Below are 20839 nucleotides of genomic sequence, written 5' to 3'. Positions count from 1 at the left end.
CTTTCAAGGAGAGATGGATCCTGCTCTCTTCCTGGACTGGGAGCGATGCCCAAAGAGTCACCCCTGGTGGGGCCTTAAGGAGCTGCTTTATCCAGTAAGATCATTGGTCTACCTCCACGCTGACTGGAAGGTGGCACTCCAGGGCCTCAGGCAGGAGTCTTCCTTCCCAGTCCTATGTACATGTGGGCGGGGTGCCAAACTGTGTCTTTGACCCGGGGAAAATAAAGCCTAATTTCTCCCCTGCCTAAATACAATATAAGATTCTAGTCCTCACAGTCCCAAAGGGCTGATTTAAATGAGAACACAGGAAGCTGTCTTCTACTGACTCAAACCACATTAGCACATCTAGCTCCCTATGGTTTACACTGAGTGGCAGAAGCAGCTCTCTAGGGGGCTTCCCAGCCCTGCCTGGAAATGGCATCAGGGATTTTGCATGCAAAAACACAGGCTCCACTACTGAGCAATGACCCTTTGCCAGCCTGGACAGCATTTTACTGATTGGGGGGGCGGGGCAGGGAGGTGGTAATTCTCCTGCCATTTGGATGGAGACAAACCAAAAAACCTCAGAAAAATAACCAGAACACCCCCTGGGAACATGGAATTTATGAAGGTCAAAAAACCAAGGAGCATCTTTAAAAACTGCCCATGGGGTGGGGGGAGAACACGGCTTCAGAATGTCTCCCCTCTTCCCTGCTTACCTTACCTTCTGTGGCAGCAGGGGAGGCAGAAGACCATTCTCTGGGCTTTCAACTGAGCCAAAGATAGTTGTCCGAAGGAGACAGATGTTTCCGATGCCAACTGATTCAAAAAAGACAGTTCTCTAAAGCAGAAAGACCTCTCTGGTGTCAGCTGATCTGAAGGAGACAGTTGAATGAGCTCTTAACTGATCTCAGGATCCGTTCAAACAACTCACCTGGTTTCCTGGGAAACAAAACATTCCGCAGCCCATTGTGAAGTCAGATCTTGGCCAAGGCCTCGCCCAAGGGACTGTGGGCTCTCTCTCTCTCCCTCTCAGGCCCATATCAACACTTGGTATCTTCATCCAGCTTCCAAGCACCTGGCCTGCCCCTTGATTTACCCCTCACCTGACCCAATGTCATGATGATAAATCACCTTGTTTTATGTGTCCAAACCCTCCAGATGTTGCTGCTAGATTCCAACTGCCCTCCTCCCCCTACTCCATGATATCTGACATCCCGGATCTGCTATCTAGGGCTGTGGGAAGGTTTACTTTAGCAGAGTTAAACAATCCCCTTTATAAGTTTATGCAGTGATCAACTTGTTGCTGAGTCGTCTGAGTTCTACTACTAAAGATGCCTTCCTGGTTAAAAATCCCTTTGAATACCTTTTAAAGAATACACAGTCAAATCTGATTCATGTTAATATAAAACTATTTTACTCTCAGATTCATTCAGGTTTACAGAACTGCACCTGAAGGCAGGCTTAGGTCACATAACAAGCAAATAAACTATACCAGAGGGAAGTTGGTCCTGAGGTGACTGCAAATGAGCAGTTATTTTTCAAAACTACCAGCAACCGACAAACTGGTTGTCACAGCAACCGGTTAGAACATGGAGGCCGTTAGTCCTCTGTCAGAATGTTGTATTTGACTGCACCTTTACATCCCCCAGATAGGAGTTGGGGGTTGAGAAACTAATTCAAGATGCTGGAAATGCACCCGACGGAGGGAATACTTAAGGGTGCAGGTGTGAACCCTGCAGAGGTGGGGGTACTTAGGGCTGAGTGAAAAATGAGCTCCTATAAATTCCTATTTGTGGGTGGTAAAATTGGGGGTGGGGGAGGATTTTACTGATTTTTTTGGGGTGGTGGTGGTAATTCTCCTGCCATTTGGATGGAGACAAATGAAAAACTCAGAAAATTAACCAGAACACTCCCTGGGAGCATGGGATTTATGAAGGTCAAATAACCAAGGAGCATCTTTAAAAACTGGCCACGGGGGGGGGGGGGAGAAGAACAAGGCTTCAGAATGTCTCCCCTCTTCCCCACTTACCTTACCTTCTGTGGCAGCAGGGGAGGCAGAAGACCATTCTCTGGGCTTTCAACTGAGATAAAGAGAGTTGTCTGAAGGAGACAGATGTTTCTGATGCCAACTGATCCAAAAAAGACAGTTCTCTGAAGCAGACAGACATCTGCCATGTCAACTGATCTGAAGGAGACAGTTGAGTGAGCTTTTAACTGATCTCAGGATCCTTTCAAATAACTCACCTGGTTTCCTGGGAAACAAAACATTCTGCAGCCCATTGTGAAGTCAAATCTTGGCCAAGGCCTTGCCCAATGGACTGTGGGCTCTCTCTCTCTCTCTCTCTCCCTCCATCTCAGGCCCATGTCAATACTTGGTATCTTCATCCAGCTTCCAAGCACCTGGCCTGCCCCTTGATTTACCCCTCACCAGGAGGGCCAGGGCAGCTGGATCTGGGCTTCCCTTATAGTTTTGGACCCCCAGCCTCACATCGCTGTGGGAATCAAAGGGAATAAAGTGGGCCCTGACTGTGATCCAGTTTCCACCACCTCATGAAAACGCACCTCCCTGCCCAAGATGTTGTCTTGCCACATCTTCCTCCTTTAGTCATTGTGTTCCAGTGGTTTGAAAGTTCTTGCCTTTTCATTTTAGGGTGTGGGCTACACCTTCTCTCTCCACCTGGCTAACTCACCACCTCTAGGCAGCTTTCAGAAACACATTTGTACTTTCAGGGGGTCTTCCTTGGTGATTTACTTTCACTTGAAAACCCCACCTTTCCTCCAAGGAACTCAAGGTGGTATACATGGTGTGCTTTCCCTGTCCAACTTATCCTCACAAGAACCCTCTGAGGTAAGCTAGGCTGCCTCCAATACGGGAAGGAGTAGGAGGCTACGGTGGCTTCGAATGATGCCCCCCACACCCTGGGGTGGGGAATGAGAGCTGGAAGGTGGCGGGGTTCACTCTGAGAGAGCCCCATTCCCATAATTCAAAAATGGTATCCTAGACCTTTACATGTGTAGCGCAGATATGGCCAAATTTTTACAATACGAAAGTATGACAAGCAGAAACAAAAGTTACCCCAGACCCAGATAAACTACAACACAAACTTGTTGTGCTTAATTCTCCTTGAAAAGGAGATATTGCCCCTCATTTATAACAAATATTAAACTGAAATGTTAAAAAAAGAAATGAATCTGGAAAAAGTCATCTATAACAAAAAAAAAAAGGATAAAAGTGTAAGAGGAACTTAAGATTCTCAGTCTCCCTGACAAGACACAGAACTCTTTCTTTCACAGACAAATTATCGTGTTACCAAGATAGAAAAGGCTTCACAGTTGTATAGTTGAACTAGCACGATCACCATATGTTTTTAGGCACCAGGTGAAAAGGTTTCTCCTATAACCAGGCCTTTGGCCTTTAACTCTCTCTGCCCCCCGCCTGCCCCCCAACACACACACACAGTGAGATTCAGAGCAGAAGACATTGCCTCTTTCCCTCTTTCTTGCAGTGCCCTGCCTGCATTTCCAAGAAAAGGGCTGAGGGAAGAGGTGCCATGTTTCTGGGTTCACCAGCAGGCACCAAGAACAGGAGGAAGTTTTATAAAAGGGGTTTTATTTTCTCAAGTGAGGCTCACCTGGTGCCTTCATTGTACACCTTTAGGTGCCAAGCAAATGAGAGTAAGCTCTCCAGACGCAGGGGAGGGCCTCCTCCTCCTCCTCCTTGCAGATTGTGTCCACCAGCCACACATTTTGAGGCGATTTTGGCACTTCTCAATCAGAAAGCCTTTCTTACCTATGTGTCAAGTCACCACTTGACTTTTTTAAACAGACAAAGGTCACAGCCGGTTACTTCTCTTTGCCCACAGTGACACAATTTTTCATTTTGTGTGCAGAACTGATCCCAGGGTCTTCTCTCCTAAAAAGGTCCTTTGCTCCACTTTCCACACTAGACAGTGAGTGGCGAGTTCTGGCCATTCACAATCATGGTCAGGACAAACTCCTGACTAGCTACCCAGTGTTATGATGCTAAATCACCTTGTTTTATGTGTCTAACCTTCCAAACCCTCCAGATGTTGCTGCTAGATTCCAACTGCCCTCCTCCCCCTACTCCATGACATCTGACATCCCGGATCTGCTATCTAGGGCTGATAGTGTGGGAAGGTTTACTTTAGCAGAGTTAAACAATCCCCTTTATAAGTTTATGCAGCGATCAACTTGTTGCTGAGTCGCCTGAGTTCGACTACTAAAGATGCCTTCCTGGTTAAAAATTCCCTTTGAATACCTTTTAAAGAATACACAGTCGAATCTGATTCATGTTAATATAAAACTATTTTACTCTCAGATTCATTCAGGTTTACAGAACTGCACCTGAAGGCAGGCTTAGGTTACATGACAAGCAAATAAACTATACCAGAGGGAAGTTGGTCCTGAGGTGACTGCAACTGAGCAGTTATTTTTCAAAACTACCAGCAACCGACAAACTGGTTGTCACAGCAACCGGTTAGAACATGGAGGCCGTTAGTCCTCTGTCAGTATGTTGCACTTGACTGCACCTTTACATCCCCCTGATAGGAGTTGGGGGTTGAGAAACTAATTCAAGATGCTGGAAATGCACCCGAAGGAGGGAATACTTAAGGGTGCAGGTGTGAGCCCTGCAGAGGTGGGGGGTGTATTTTAGGGCTGTGTGAAAAATGAGCTCCTAGAAATTCCTAGTTGTGAATGGTGAAATTGGGGGTGGGGGGAGGATTTTACTGATTTTTTTGGGGGGTGGTGGTAATTCTCCTGCCATTTGGATGGAGACAGATGAAAAAATCAGAAAATTAACCAGAACACTCCCTGGGAGCATGGGATTTATGAAGGTCAAATAAGCTCAAGGAGCATCTTTAAAAACTGCCCACGGGGTGGGGGGAAGAACAAGGCTTCAGAATGTCTCCCCTCTTCCCCGCTTACCTTACCTTCTGTGGCAGCAGGGGAGGCAGAAGACCATTCTCTGGGCTTTCAACTGAGATAAAGAGAGTTGTCTGAAGGAGACACATGTTTCTGATGCCAACTGATCCAAAAAAGACAGTTCTCTAAAGCAAAAAGGCATCTCTGGTGTCAAATGATCTGAGGGAGACAGTTGAATGAGCTTTTAACTGATCTCAGGATCCTTTCAAACAACTCACCTGGTTTCCTGGGAAACAAAACATTCTGCCGCCCATTGTGAAGTCAGATCTTGGCCAAGGCCTTGCCCAATGGACTGTGGTCTCTCTCTCTCTCTCTCTCTCTCTCTCTCTCTCTCTCTCTCTCTCTCCATCTCAGGCCCATGTCAACACTTGGTATCTTCATCCAGCTTCCAAGCACCTGCCCTGCCCTTTAATTTACCCCTCACAAGGAGGGCTAGAACAGCTGGATCTGGGCTTTCCTGACAGTTTCCTACCCCCAGCCTCGCATCCCTATGGGATTCAAAGGGAATAAAGTGGGCCTTGATTGTGATCCAGTTTCTACCACCTCATGAAAACTCACCTCCCTGCCCAAGGTGTTGTCTGGCCACATCTTCCTCCTTTAGTCATTGTGTTCCAGTGGTTGGAAAGTTCTTGCCTTTTCATTTTAGGGTGTGGGCTACACCTCTCTCCACCTGGCTAACTCACCACCTCTAGGGAGCTTTCAGAAACACGTTTGTACTTTCTGGGGGTCTTCCTTGGTGATCTACTTTCACTTGAAAACCCCACATTTCCTGCAAGGAACTCAAGGTGGTATACTGTACATGGTGTGCTTTCCCTGTCCAAATTATCCTCGCAATAACCCTCTGAGGTAAGCTAGGCTGCCTCCAATATGGGAAGGAGTATGAGGCTACGGTGGCTTCGAATGATGCCCCCCACACCCTGGGGTGGGGAATGAGAGCTGGAAGGTGGGGGGGGTTCACTCTGAGAGAGCCCCATTCCCATAATTCAAAAATGGTATCCTAGACCTTTACATGTGTAGCGCAGATATGGCCAAATTTTTACAATACAAAAGTATGACAAGCAGAAACAAAAGTTACCCCAGACCCAGATAAACCACAACACAAACTTATTATGCTTAATTCCCCTTGAAAAGGAGATATTGCCCCTCATTTATAACCAATACTAAACTGAAATGTTAAAAAAAGAGAAATGAATCTGGAAAGAGTGATCTATAATCAAAAAAAGGAAAAAGGATAAGAGGAACTTAAGATTCTCAATCTCTCTAGCAAGATGCAGAACTATTTCTTTCACAGACAAATTTGCCACAGATAGAAAAGGCTTCACATCTGTACCAGTTGCACTGGGACTACCATCATATGTGATACAGGGAAGCCATACCGGGGTGAAGGCCTCTTTTTTCAAGGTATGCCTACTTCTGAAAATTACTGATCTCAGCCTACAAATCACACTGCACATTTGAAGGTGCCTCAGTCGTTCCAGAGGTTTCGTCATTCTGACAGAACACTTTTAACTTTTGCCCGCCATAGGGGATGTCACGGGCCCTGCTGCCCAAAACCGGATTGTCCTCGACAGGATGGGTTTCCCGCTGGGTAGGCTGCAGCTGGGCTCAGCACTGCCTGGGAAACATCCTGGCGAGGCCCGTACATCATGGCCGTTGGGGCGCATGGAGTTTCCGCAGGATGCAAGACTGTAGCTGCTCTGCAACTGTGCACACCTGCAAATAGTCCTGTCCCTGGCCATGCTCCGTCTTTCAGGCCTCCCAGTTCCCCTCATGAAATGGGCTTATAATTGGGGATGGGAGCAAAGGGGATGGGGCTGCTGGCCTTCAGGGTTGGCCAGATTTCTGCTTTCCCCACCTGCCCACCCCCCATTTCTTGCATGTGTCTTCCAAGTCTTCCCAGCTGTGAGTCCGTCTCCCCCAAGGTCCAGTTTGCTCTCTTTGTCCAACTTTGGGGAGGCGGTCTCCATCATCTGCACCACGCCCAGCGTCTCCCTCCTGCTGCACGCCTTCCCCCCTCCTTAGCTGGATGTTGGCATCCCACAAGAAGCGCTGGAGACCTTACTGGAACCTGAGGCCCGGAAGCCTACGTCCCAGCCTAAGTTTGCACACACTTCTTCCCTTTTATTTTATCTGTAAGATTTCTTACCTGCCCTTCACAAGAAGGTCCCAGGGTGGGTGACAGCTATATAGCATACCATTATAAAAATAGATAAAAGAAGCCCAGAGTTAGAAAGGGAACCCAGGGATCATCTAGTCCAACCCCCTGTGGTGCAAATTATTATCATCATCATCATTATTATTATACCCTGCCCATCTGGCTGGACTTCCCTAGCCACTCTGGGCACTTTCCCAGTAAAACTGTTCCAGATGGAGAACAGTATAAATTTCAACAAAAGGAGATGAGTGTAACAGAAATGTCGGGGTTACAAAAAAAGATGAAATCTTCAGCAGGGAGGGAAATCTCCATGGGGAGGGAGTTCCGCTATGTAGGGGCTGCCATACAGAAAGGCCTGTCTCCCCCACCTCCTGCCCTCCATCCCCCCCCCCCATGTTTGATGGTGGGTAGAACTAACACAAGAGCCTGCCCCCATGCAGATCTTAACTCCTGAAAAGAGTGATGGGAATGGAGGCAGCCTTTCGTATCATTGGCAGCATCCTGGGCAAGTTATTTCACTGGACTAGTCAACCATTTTTCTAAATATCTTTTCATTCTCCACACCCCAGGCTCTGAGCAGACCAAGTCTTTCGGAACGTACCTTCCATCTGGCGTCCTTGGGTTGAAGGTTTCCTGGAGACTGGTGTCTTTTTCTATGATCAAGGCTTATTTTACATGTATATTCAGGCTGAACAGAAGATGGAAGGGTTGCCAACATTACACTCCAGCAGGGACCCCATTAGGGAGGGTTCTAGGGGCATCACCCAAACCGTCAGTGTTTGGTTCTCACAGAGGGCAAGTTAGGCCTTATTGTCTTTTCCAGCACCAGTCCCAGAACTGCCTGGTTTTCTCCCTCAAGGACGCAGACACTTCAGACAGGGTCAAGGGAGGAAGTTGTGGCTTTTTCTACTCCCTTTCCTGAAGCATCTTTAGTGAATTAGTTTCCATAGTAACATTTTGGCCCAAGCTTACATCACAAAGCAGATACTTTCCTGGCAACTGTTGGCACAGAGATTATTAACCTAACTGGGCTGATTGACTTCATCAGCAGTTTCCAAATATGACAGCCCTTCCAAGATCTACACAGAACTTTCAGCATCCCTGAGAAGACAGCTTTTAATTTGGTATCTTTGCCCACCTTGTCCATCAGAAAGCTGATGTTTTCCCAAGAAGTAGAACCCATTTCACTCAAAGATCAGACAACTGAACTATTTAGACAATTCAGTCATATTTTACAAAAGCGGTATGCTGTTTGTTTTAAAAACACAGCTGCTAAACACATGACCTCAATAATGGTGAAAAGGTTCGCATTTTTCTGCAGAACTCTGTATTGTTGTGGGGTATTTTCTTCTGTGGGGTGACAATGCCTTTTCTGTGGTCCACTGTGGGAGAATATGCATGCTTATCACATAGAATGAGGATGTCTTACTTTGTTTTGGACATGAAAGCACTTGCAATGTTGATTTTCATAATCTAGACAGAGCCACACAGAGACCCTAACCACATTATAGATTTAACTACACGGAGTGGCTTAGCAGTCAATCACTCTTCCCAGGGAACTCTGGGAACTGTAGCTCTGTGAGGGGAAAAGGGGTCCCCTAACAGCTCTCAGCTTCCTTAACAAGCTATAGTTCCCAGAATTTTTTTTCTTTTTGAGGGGGGAGCCATGACTGCTTCATGTGATATGATACTGCGTTAAATGTCCAGTGCAGATGGGCCAGAGAAGCTAATATGAGAACAATTATTACAGCTGCTGTTGCTAACTTGGTAGCTATGAAGAAACCACGTAGACACAGTGTTATAAGAATTCAAAGGTCTCAAAATTAGAATAAATGTTCATAAATGTACAAGGCAAACACATACATAAGTATATGAACCACGTCTCTGAAATAGTACAGGAGAGCAATCCTGAAGCCATTTTGACTCTCCCAAATTGACCTCAAATATTTCTCTGCAAGGAGGAAGGCAATAGGAAAAGCTTTCCACTTGTCTTTGGACTGTAGGGGCTTATACCTCTCTTTTCAAATACAGTCAGGCAAGTACCGTATCTGTTAAGCTGAGCAAACTATCAATATCTATCATCTCAAAGGAATGGCCAGGCTACCCAGAAAAGGTAATCAGATAAGGCATTATCAGGTATCCTGGCAGAGGGGAGAGAAGCAACACTCTCAAATTTCTGTCAGAGACCACCTCCTTCTGTGATGTATGTATGATGTTTTGGGGGTTGGTCTTGGGCTACAGGGTGGGCAATTTCAAAAGTCTTTATAGGGTCTTGTGCACCATTGTTCATGGTTCTCCCTCCTGCATGTGGTGAGTGGGGACCCTGTTGCAACAGTTTATTTCCTTTAATAAAGATCAGGCTTACTAGCTGCTTTGCTTTCAATTAACAATTGGCCTCTTATTTTCTCCGACCGATCGAAATCTCATGAGGGACTCTATACGGGCTCTAGATACCCCATAAGGGAATTAAACATATTCTTTTTATAACAACGGTCATCTTACATGTAGCTAGATGTGAATGGTGCAATCTCCCCCCCATGGCTTTCAGGTCCAGGGCTGATGAAATAGCTGTGGCAGAGCTCAAATTTCAGTGGCACCCTGGGCGATGCCAAAATCTGGCATCCTCTCCCACCTCTTCCCTTTCATTGGATGTCATAGTTGCAGGGTCTCACCCCCCCCCCCAAATCTGCGTTTGGATATAGCATGGTATTGCCCTGCTCTGATTTGGGACGGCATTTTGTTATCATCAGGGAAAACACAAAATTTGCACATGAAAGTGCCTTTTTTCAGTGGCTCTGTATCTCTATTCTGTATCTTTGCCCTTGCATACAGGGGCAGAGGCACACAGTGGGCTGGCTGTGTAATTCTTGGACAGATTTCTCTAGTTCACCTCCAGCTGCATTCCTTCATTATTTTCAGTCCCTTTCTTCCACACCACTGCCCCCACCATAGTCCCATGGATCTTATATTTGCAGTCCCCAAATTTTCAAATCAAAGTATTGTATGTATGACTGCCATCATTTATTTTGCTTAAGGATTTTGAATTCAGCCCTGGCTTCCTTGCAGGTGTTGAACAGCCGCCCCCTGGTGTTGGACTTGGGCACTGACGGCACTCTTCCCCCAGTCTGCGGGATGATGGGTTCTTGAAGACTCTCACATCAGGAAGCAACATCAGGAAGCTCTACGTCAGATGCAGCGACGAACACCCTTGTCTGTAAAGCACCTCTCTGCGAAACCTTTCCAGGTTTGAATCTCTTTGAAAAGTCTGTCTCCCGGGCATAGGGTTTTCCCCATCTGGCGGTGCCCATGGATGGTGTAGTTGGCTTGCAGCTTGGAGCCCCTCACGGCACACTTTATGAAATTGTTCTTCACCAGTTCCATGCTGTGGGCATCTGGCAGTGCCTCCATGTAGTCCCCGATGAAGCTGATGCCGTAGCCTTTGGTGTTGTAGCTCCGTGTGTGCGCTCCTACCCAGTGCCAGCCTCTCCCCTGGTAGATGTATCCATCACCTCCGGCAACATAGCTGTGCAAGGATAGAAAATACGGTAAGTATTGTCTTACCAAGGAGCTCAGCCTTGCTGTCATTCTCTCTCTCTATACAGTGGTACCTCTGGATGCGAACGGGATCCGTTCTGGAGCCCCATTCGCATCCTGAATAGAATGTAAGATGCGACTGTGCATTTGCGCATGCGTGGGTCGCGTTTTTCCGCTTCCGCGCACGCGTGTGAAGTCATTTTGAGCGTCTGCGCATGCGCAAGCAGTGAAACCCAGAAGTAACACGCTCCATTACTTCCCGGTTGCTGTGGAGCGTAACTTGAAAATGCTCATTTAACCCGAGGTATGACTGTATATATATACTGTGGTACCTTGGTTCTCAAACACCGAAAACCCGGAAGTAAGTGTTCCAGTTTTCGAACGATTTTCGGAAGCCGAATGACCAATGCAGCTGTCAACTTTTGTTTCCGGGGCACCTGCACCAATCAGAAGCTGCACCTTGGTTTTTGAACATTTTGGAAGCTAAATGGACTTCTGGAATGGATTAAGTTTGGCGCTTTTGTTTTTGCTATAGAATCATAGAGTTGGAAGAGACCACAAGGGCCATTGAGTCCAACCCCCTGCCAAGCAGGAAACACCATCAGAGCACTCCTGACATATGGTTGTCAAGCTTCTGCTTAAAGACCTCCAAAGAAGGAGACTCCACCACACTCCTTGGCAGCAAATTCCACTGTCGAACAGCTCTTACTGTCAGGAAGTTCTTCCTAATGTTTAGGTGGAATCTTCTTTCTTGTAGTTTGGATCCATTGCTCCGTGTCCGCTTCTCTGGAGCAGCAGAAAACAACCTTTCTCCCTCCTCTATATGACATCCTTTTATATATTTGAACATGGCTATCATATCACCCCTTAACCTCCTCTTCTCCAGGCTAAACATGCCCAGCTATTTATTTTGTGTTTTTGCTTTTGAGGCTTTTCCGGTTGATTTGTTTTTGTGACTGATTGATTGTGTGACTGCGGAAATGGATAAAAGCCCCCCATCCAAACAATGACTATCATCATGTTTTACTGTGCTTAATGTGTTTAATTTGTTGGAAGCCACCCAGAGCGGCAGGGGCAACCCAGTCAGATGGATAGCATATAAAAACTTATCATTATCATTACAGGTTTAAGGATTTCCATTTGCACAATGGAACAGTCACTCCCTCTCCTACCCCTGCATGTCCCCTAAATATGTGTCTGGGGCTTTCGCAATGCTCTGGATCAGATTTGGGGAGGGTCTGGGGCACATGTCAAGGGCAGCAGCAGGAAAGTCCCATAGCAGAAGCAGAAATGTTTGTGCGGACAGGATGTGCTACTTGAACGCTGCCCACAGCTTTGCATACATGAGAGCAAAAACCAGTCTGCAATCTCGTTTTCCAGTTGAAAGGTGGGCTATTCATCCAGTTCCACAGTGCTATTTTTTCTAGAAAAAGAGGTGCAGGAACTCATCCTGAACACCTCCCTCATTCTCTTATACAGTGGTACCTCGGGTTAAGTACCGGAGGTCCGTTCTTAACCTGAAACTGTTCTTAACCTAAAGCACCACTTTGGCTAATGGGGCCTCCTGCTGCCGCCGTGCCGCCAGAGCACGATTTCTGTTCTCATCCTGAAGCAAAGTTCTTAACCCGAGGTAATATTTCTGGGTTAGCAGAGTCTGTAACCTGAAGCGTATGCAACCTGAAGTGTATGTAACCTGAGGTACCACTGTAATGACAATGTCTCCTACCTGAGAAGTGCTGGAACTGAGTTCCGGTGAGTTCCAGATGAAAAAAAGCCCACCTTTTCCGTGAACTCTAGTCTTATACTCCAGTGTCAAAAGGAGTGAAATTAAGCTTTTGGGATCAGAAGCTGGACTAGATTATGATCCTTTCCTTGATCTGGGAATTTCATAGTTCTTGGTGTAGTAATAAACTTTTGTTTGGAAGGTTTCACTTCAGGCCATAGTTGAGAAGGCACCTGGCATGATGGAATGCTCAACAACCATGCAAAAATATCCACAAATTAGAAGTCTGGAAATAGGTTCTAGACTGGCTTTCCCATATGATGCTAGCTTTCTTTGTGCAGGGTTTTTAGTTATTTATTTACCAGTAAATGAGCCCCCACCAGCAGTCTGAAGTTAAGTGGTGTACCTGAAACACAGAGAACTAGACCTCATTTATTTATTTTTATCCAAGAATGGCATCGGTTTGGATGAGAAGGACCTCTAACTGCAATTTCACCCCAACTTCCAGAACTGAATTCGCCTTTCGCAGGATTCTGCACTGGGAAATCTTCTCTGAGCCTACGGTGCATCAAACATAGGGATGCTTGAGGAATTTGATATTCACCCATACTTATTAATTAAATGGCCTTGATATGCCCTGGGTGGAATAAGGACTCACCTACATTAGCAAAGAAATAGCGATTTGAATGCACTATAAACATGCAACACAAGATGGCGCCAGAGAGAAGGAAATTTTAAAACGCCATAGAGATTTTTTTCTTTTGTTAAAACGATGTAATTTCTGGCTTATTTATAGCGTTACTTTCCTGTGTTTAAAGGTATCTCTGACCGTTAGATCCAATTGCGGACGACTCTGGGGTTGCGAGCTCATCTCGCTCTATAGGCTGAGGGAGCAGGCATTTGTCCGCAGACAGCTTCCGGGTCATGTGGCCAGTATGACTAAGCCGCTTCTGGCAAACCAGAACAGTGCACAGAAACGCCGTTTACCTTCCCGCTGGAGCGGTACCTATTTATCTACATGCACTTTGACGTGCTTTCGAACTGCTAAGTGGCCAGGAGCTGGGACCGAACAATAGGAGCTCACCCCGTCGCGGGGATTCGAACCACTGACCTGATCAGCAACCCCTAGGCTCTGTGGTTTAGACCTCTGTTTAGATCCATCCTAACACACAAATGAGAACTAAGTTATCCACCAGAAACTGCACTTCTTCAAAGGTTGCAAGACAGTTATTTCGCAGGTTGAGTTGATTGGAATCTGCCTTTAGATATGCACAGTGAGAGAAAATGCACACTTAGATAGGGTTTAGAAAGCATTGTTTTGGATTTTTTAATGCACATTAATTCAGAAATGGAATGAAAAACCTATGAAAACAACTCTTAACAGGTGACAGATCTGTCCATTCCTAGCTGTGTATTACAATAGGACTGTGCTTACCTGTAGCCAATGTCATCCCAGCCACGGAAATCCTGGTGGAATCTCTGCATCGAGCGCATATCCGCTGCACACGATGGGAAGCTTCGGCATGGCTTTGCAGGGGTGCTAGTGTGGTGGATGTATACAAAGCCCAGGGGCAACTGAAGCTGCGCAGGTGTTCCTCTGTAGGGTCGGGCACCCCACATGCACCGTGGGATGATTGCAGGACACTCTGTGAGGGGAGAAGAACACGGCTGATAAAGTAGGTCATGCAGTTAGAAAGCAGTTCAGCCAGCATGTCTGCTTGGTGGAGGGGCAAATTGTAGGACAAAGGTGTTATTTGAGGCACAGCTCCTAGGTAAAGGTAGATAAAGGACTCCTGGATGGATCAGTCCAGTCAAAGGCGACTATGGGGTTGCGGACCTCATTTCGCTTTCAGGCTGAGGGAGCCAGCATTTGTCCATAGACAGCTTGTTGGGTCATGTGGCCAGCATGACTAAACCGCTTCTGGCGCAACAGAACACCGTGACGGAAACCAGAGCGCACGGAAATGCCTTTTACCTTCCTGTCACAGCGGTACCTATTTATCTACTTGCGCTGGCGTGCTTTCGAACTGCTAGGTTGACAGGAGCTGGGACAGAGCAACGGGAGCTCACCCCGTCACAGGGATTCAAACCGCCGACCTTCTGATCAGCAAGCCCAAGAGGCTCCGTGGTTTAGACCACAGCGCCACCTGCATCCTAGAGCCATATCACAGACAACCAGCTCTCCATGTGCTTAGAGCTATTATGTGATTTCACTCTCAACTATCCTTGTGCATCAGGATAAACCAGGCTCATATGGTTCCCCCTACCCGGTTACATTTCACATTAACATACCCTCCAAAATCCTAGTGATCGGAATTGGTCCCAAGCTCTTACGGGAGCCAGCTGACTCGTGCTAGAGCAATGGACCCCAAACGGGGACATCCCAGGATCCAGCCAGAATCAAGGACGGCTTCGATAATTCCAGGAGGTTCCACTCAAATCGGAATGCTTGAGAGGTATGCATTCATGTACAGTCTACATCAGGGGTAGGCAACCGAAGGCCCATGGGCCACAAGCAGCCCACGAGGGTTGTTTAACTGGCCCATGAGCCATCCCCGAACCGAGCTGCCCGCTCAGTGAGTCCCTGCGCGCAGTGGCGTAGCGTGGGGGGTGCAGGGGGGGCCGGCCGCACCAGGTGCAACATCTGGGGTTAGGGCAAATCCACAGGTTAGGGGGCGCAAATCCACGGGTTAGGGGGCGCAAATTACTTTCCTTGCCCCGGGTGCTGACAACCCACGCTACGCCACTGCCTGTGCGCTGCGCTAAACCGACGCAGCGTGGTGCGGGAACTCACTTCCGCGGTGCCAGAAATCATGTCTGCACATGCGCAGACGTCGGAAATTGTGGGCGCAACTGCAATCCGGCCCATGGAGGGATCTCTGCTGGAGTGAACCGGCCCAGGCGAGGTAAACCTTGCTGACCCCTGGTCTACATTGCTAATGTCATAGGCACCAACTCTATGGGGCCCTGGTCCCTTTGCCCCTCCAATAAAATATTTAGGGGGACACACACACAATATTTTGTGCAAGTTGGTGCCTTCCTCCTTTTCGGCACCATTTCTGAGCACATCTGAACAAGGGCATCTGGGAGGAGGCAGGCTGGCCAGCCATTAGGAGAGGCAAGGGGGTGGGGAGGGGTCATGGGAGGCAAGCGATGAAGGTGTGCTCTGCAGAAATGCAGGGGGGTGGAAGAAATGCGAGTGGGGGGGGGGGTCCTTCCAACTTCTTTTTTTCCTAGGTCTGCAGTGAGATCCATGTCCTCTACTCTTCCCCTTCCCCTCCACAAAATGAGAGTCTGTGTAATTTGCCCCAAACGTCTTAGCAGGAAAGTGGGATGTGATTATGTTAAATAAATGAACCACGTGGGCTTTGAAAAGACGTACATGTGGGCAATATCCCATTTATGTAGTAAGAGGATCTCTTGTTTAGGATGGAATAGGGTAGGAGACAAACAGAGAACTAGTAGGGAGAAGTATATTTACATTTAAGGACCTCTAACAAGGGATGTGGGAGGGGATTTGATTCAGTGTGCATTTACAGCTGAATGTATTGCCCTTTTCGAAACAATCTGAGAACTAAAGCGCACCCATCCTTCAAAATGTGCCCTTCTCTGAATTTTGCCAGTGTAGTTCTCCAACCTAAGTACACAGGAGACAGGAATAAATCCGTTCTGGAGATATGGTTTTCCACATGTGATCCATACCTACATACAAAGCCGTGAATTCTTCTACAGCCTGGTTTGCGACAGATCTCAGTTCTTCATTTGTGAGGCCATCAAACAAGGGGTTGCTTTCATTCAGCCTCCGGAGCAGGAGGAGAGAATCCTCTACTTGCATCCTCAGCTTTTCCTCGCTCACCAGAGCTGCAAAGTTCTTTCGTCGGAAGTTGCTCTGCATTGGACTTTCACCTCCTAGGCCCTCTCCACCATAATAATCCTTCAGCAGGACACTGAGGTTGGATGGTGGATCTGCTTTCTCTGCCAAGTAAGTACCAAGAATGAGGCCATCCATTGCACCATTGATAAAAGCATCTGGAAGAGTCGAGGGAGCCCCCATCAAGGTGAATTTTTGAGGTGCAGAGATGCTGTCCCAGCAGCCGTCTGGTCCCAGGGCCACCTGGCTTCGGTTGGTGTGAAAGAGGAGAAAGGCTTTGCCGAGGTCCATGGCGATTGTTGTGGCGAAGAGGGGCTCCAGAGTAAGGGGTAGCTCTACCACAGAACTATTGGTGGAGTTGGCGATCAAAGGTGTGGCATGCAGAGTCTCCTTATGGCTCCTCTGGAGCCCTGCAGCTATCCCAGCAAGAAGGGGACTGAGCGAAACTGTAGTCCCATCAGGAGTCAAGACCACCCCATGTTCTACCAAGGAGGCGTCAACCTCGTGGTTCACCAGGTTTTTGAGGAAAATGCTCTGCTGCTCACTCAAATAAGACACGTCTGAGGGCGCCGAAGTCACCGGGCCGAGGAGAAGCTGGCAGAGCTCGCCCTCGCAACACTCCAGCTCCCGGAAAAGCTCTGTCACAGTCTGGTCTGGGGTCCCTCTCAGCTGAGATTCAAAGTCTTCCAAAACTCCAGTCACAGAGTCCATGTGCAATGTCGAATAATCTGGAAAGGGCAGGATTGAAATATCACAATTGGAGCAAGCAAGCAGACAGTGGGACAGAAGAAAGCAGAAGTTAAAGAGTAGGTTTCTGTGGGGAAAGTGGCATGGGGTCAGGGAGGCATAGCCACGGGCACACAATTTTCAGGGGGCGCAAACCAGGTGCCCCCAGGCAAGGGGGTCTCTCACTGAATGGCTGCTCAGCCAGCATTGGGGGCATTCACTCGTCAAGGGCTGTGTTGACGGCTGGTCTCCTCCCTCCACAGGCAGGCAGATGGCACAGTGCAGCCCGGCTTGGCTCTGGTGGCAAGGGCTGGGCTGGTGCACAGGCTCTGTGCCCACCCGCCTGGAGGTGTTGGTGGCAAGGGCTGCGCCAGCACAGAGGAAAATCAGGCAACCACCAGGTAAGGTACAGGATTGTAGTCTACACCTGAATGAACTGGGCTGCCCTTTAGCAACCGATGCCAGGACTGTAAAATTAACACGCTGCTCAGCTAATGCAAGTCAGCTGTTGGTACCCATATTGGCTGACTCATATTAGGTCTATCAGAACATGCCCTTTGTGAAGAGAGAGAATTAAAACAGAAATGAATAGCGCTCACGAGGCTTTCTGGTTATTCATCCGGCAAAAGCATGCAGGAATAGTGGAAGTTTTGCGGCAGGGCTAGAAGCGGATTCCCTGGACACCTGTGATTTCAAACAGAATTCAGGCCCCTGCCCATTCCCTTCTGTCCTTCTCAAACTCATTTGTTTCTCACCCCAGAGGCTTTGGGAGAACAGAGCTGGCGCAGCGCTGGGTGCATATTGGTTGAGTCTTACCTGTACTGTCCGCGGAGACACAGAAAAGCACAGGTATGAGGCTCAGCCATGGTAGCAACATCTCGTCTGCTGGGTGAAGTGCTGCCTTTGATTGTGGAGCCAGCTGGCACCTGAAGCAATGAGGCGTGGAGGGGAGAAACAAATAAATGTCAAGGGGCTGGACTGCTGAATGTGAGCTGGAGCCAATGAGGAAAGGCAGTGGTTCACAACATCCCCAGCTCATACCCCCCCCCCCATCATCCTGAATGGCAAAGCCTGTCTTCAGAACATTCAAATTTCACCTCTTCACTTGAGAAGCTCTGTAGAAAGTGGCTTTTTAAGGACCCTCGAATGGTGTTGCAAAGCAAATGCTGATGTTCCACAAGTTCTGATTTTTTTGGTACCCTGTTCTGCTGCAATTGATCTGCAAATACCTAGAAAGCTGTCCAGAGATACACACGTGTGCAGAATGTTCTTGAAACTGTTAAAAAAACTTTCCATTGTATTTTATTAGTGAAAGAACGGTCAAGTGCATAGCTTATTTTTGAACCTGGCTTTTGTTCAGGGTATTCAGGAGGCAGCTGTGACAGACAGCGTTCTTTCCTGGATATGAAAGATCTTGCTATGAGGTCACACATAACCTTGGTGACTTCCGGATTAGATTAGTGCAATGCACCATGTGTTTGACTTTTCCTTGAAAAGTGCCTTGCAACAACAGCTGTCCATGAATGCAGCTGACCAACACATATTTTTTTCTCTTATTACTCCTCAGTGACATACACATCCAAACTTTCTCCAGATGTAACACTGCATTTGAGTTACCACCGCAATCATATACATGTCTGCCCAGAAAAGAATCCCATTGAGTTAAACAGGCCTCACTCCCAGATAAGTGCATACAGGTCTAGGGACTAGCCCCACTTACCTGGGAGTAAGCCCTATCATCCCTCAGGGGGACTTACTTCCACGTAGATGCAGTTAGGATTGTGGTGCAAGTATTACATCAGCTTGGCTTGCTCAGAACATGCAACGGAGCATATTTTTGTTCAGGGATCTGTCAGTTTGGACCTTGCTGGGCTTGCTGAACAGCAGCAAACAGGCACCCAGTAAAAGGTAAAGGTAAAGGACCCCTGGACAGTTATGTCCAGTCAAAGGCGACTATGGAGTTGCAGCGCTCATCTTGCTTTCAGACCAAGGGAGCCAGTGTTTGTCCACAGACAGCTTTCCGGGTCATGTGGCCAGCAGGACTAAACCGCTTCTGGCGCAACAGAACACCATGATGGAAACCAGAGTGCATGGAAAGCCATTTACCTTCCTGCTGCAGTGGTGCCTATTTATCTACTCATGCTGGCATGCTTTTGAACTGCTAGGTTGGCAAGAGCTGGGATAGAGCAACGGGAGCTCACCCCGTCACGGGGATTCAAACCGCCAACCTGATCGGCAAGCCCAAGAGGCTCAGTGGTTTAGACCACAGCGCCACCTGCACCCCTGAGGCACCCAGTATTGCAGCTATGATGAATTGCCTATAGTCTGAAGATGCAGGGAATGTGCAGATCAACCCTGAAACAAACTTGACGGAAACACATGGAAGAAGGAGCCCTTCTACCAGACCCTTACTGATTCCAGAATATAAATTTAATCAATTAGTTAATTAATAGAAGAAGCAGCAGCTGGATAGGCAGTCCAGCCTAAATTCTTTCTCTCTTTCTTTGGAGGAGAAAGACACAGTGAGTGGAACTTGACATTTTTTAATTAATTGGGCCAACTGGGTGCAATCATAGCCACTAGAAAACTGATTGAAAATTGTGCGTAGACATGTGTCAACTCTGCCTACAACCAGCTAGTCTCTTGCAGGCGCCACCAATGGCTTTGAATTAAGAGTTTTTGATGACAGCACTGCAAACGACTTAAAAATCAGTGTGAAGTGAGACAGGTACCTACCGTAATTTTGTTGCTCGAAACCAGCAGCCTGCAGAAAAGGAGCTGGTTTGTGCAGGAGCGAAGTAGTTGCTGCATGCCCAGCAACTGTTTGACTCAGCCCTTGGCATGAGTCATGCTGCCTTCTGCACATTCAAGGAGGCAAACAAGCATACCCACTCGGGTTATGAGGGAGGAAAGTTCACAGAGTTACAAAATAACCCCTCAGATAGATAACAGAGAACTTTGTTTATTCTTGGAAAGGCATGTACCGTATCTGGTGAAATCAAATGATTTAGCTAGGATTGAACAGGGTGGGAGACCAGCTGTTTCCTCACCAAGGGAAGTGGGCAGTGTGTGTGTGTGTGTGTGTGTGTGTGTGTGTGTGTGTGTGTTCAGACTTGCTGCTAAATCATTTTTAGGATGGGGTGATTCCTTCCTGATGGGAAGAATCCCTCTTTTCTTGGAAGGATATGTAGTCTTAATGTTGTACCAAGTGTCCTTCCAGATACCTGCTTCTGCCAGGTAATGTTCCCACTCCCAGACTGGCTTTTATTTGCAGAAGCTAGACAAGCGCAAAAAACGACACTTCTGTCCTTCATCCTACACATCTTAATCTGGACCTAGGTATCACAACCCACTAATTTTTTTTAATTAATTATTATTATTAATTCCCTACCCATCTGGCTGGGTTTTCCCAGACACTCTGGGCCTCTCCCAGCAGAATATAAACAATTATTAACAACTTGCTCATTGCACAACAACTTCATTTTCCTCCTCCCTTTGCAAGAGGGGCTTGGCCATTATTCCTCCTACCCACCCACCCCAAAATTCAGCAAAGATAGTGTGGTTAGATCAAAGCTTAGAACATCACCAAAAAAAAATGTGCCCCTTCTGATGAAAGCCATGGCACGGGCAAGGGTGTATATCTCAGAATCTGCAGCAAATGGCCTCTGATGCAGAATCCAGTTGCTATTTCAGGATTGTAGTCCTCATGATGATAGAACACAGGTGACAAACACTGAAGCCTTCTTTCTTCTGTAAGTTTGGAAACCAGAATTCCACTTTCCTCACTTCTTTAGTAAAACCTGTCTCCCTATCCAGATTACTCGTATATTCCTGATCCCTCTCATCCTTGTTCTTGTCAGTTGAATCCAGAAATAACATTCCTTTGGGCAAGTAACTGCAGCAT

At 47.3% G+C, this 20839-nt stretch overlaps 2 protein-coding genes across 8 annotated transcripts in view; both read right to left on the bottom strand.

Annotated features, from left to right (window-relative positions):
- RASAL3 (RAS protein activator like 3) overlaps positions 1 to 6462 on the bottom strand; it is a 70375-nt gene extending 63913 nt beyond the window's left edge. Inside the window, exons 1-4 of one of the 5 annotated variants that reach the window (XM_077920958.1) lie at positions 5485 to 6462; positions 4935 to 5085; positions 2012 to 2167; positions 704 to 854 (exon numbers count right to left, since the gene is read on the bottom strand). The gene's annotated coding sequence lies outside the window, so the exon portion shown is untranslated. Of the gene's footprint in view, positions 1 to 703; positions 855 to 2011; positions 2168 to 2226; positions 3583 to 3614; positions 3707 to 4934 lie in introns of those variants that run through there. The other 4 variants (XM_077920957.1, XM_077920959.1, XM_028712420.2 and 1 more) reach the window with 4 other exon arrangements.
- A 1847-nt stretch (positions 6463 to 8309) lies between these two features.
- The window catches only part of PGLYRP2 (peptidoglycan recognition protein 2), a 16751-nt gene continuing 4221 nt past the window's right edge, over positions 8310 to 20839 (bottom strand). For 2 of the 3 annotated variants that reach the window (XM_077920962.1, XM_028712425.2), the window contains exons 2-5: positions 17752 to 17861; positions 16041 to 16937; positions 13774 to 13984; positions 8310 to 10604 (exon numbers count right to left, since the gene is read on the bottom strand). In XM_077920962.1, the coding sequence (XP_077777088.1) occupies positions 10268 to 10604; positions 13774 to 13984; positions 16041 to 16937; positions 17752 to 17812 (1506 nt within the window). In that variant the 5' untranslated portion in view covers positions 17813 to 17861 and the 3' untranslated portion in view covers positions 8310 to 10267. The remainder of the gene's footprint in view (positions 10605 to 13773; positions 13985 to 16040; positions 16938 to 17751; positions 17862 to 20839) is intronic. The other variant, XM_077920963.1, reaches the window with a different exon arrangement.

This window comes from Podarcis muralis, chromosome 17 (assembly GCF_964188315.1).
Source record: "Podarcis muralis chromosome 17, rPodMur119.hap1.1, whole genome shotgun sequence".
In the NCBI taxonomy this organism is placed as follows: domain Eukaryota; kingdom Metazoa; phylum Chordata; class Lepidosauria; order Squamata; family Lacertidae; genus Podarcis; species Podarcis muralis.
Note: the sequence above shows the minus strand (reverse complement) of the source record. Positions and strands in the feature narration are given on the sequence as shown.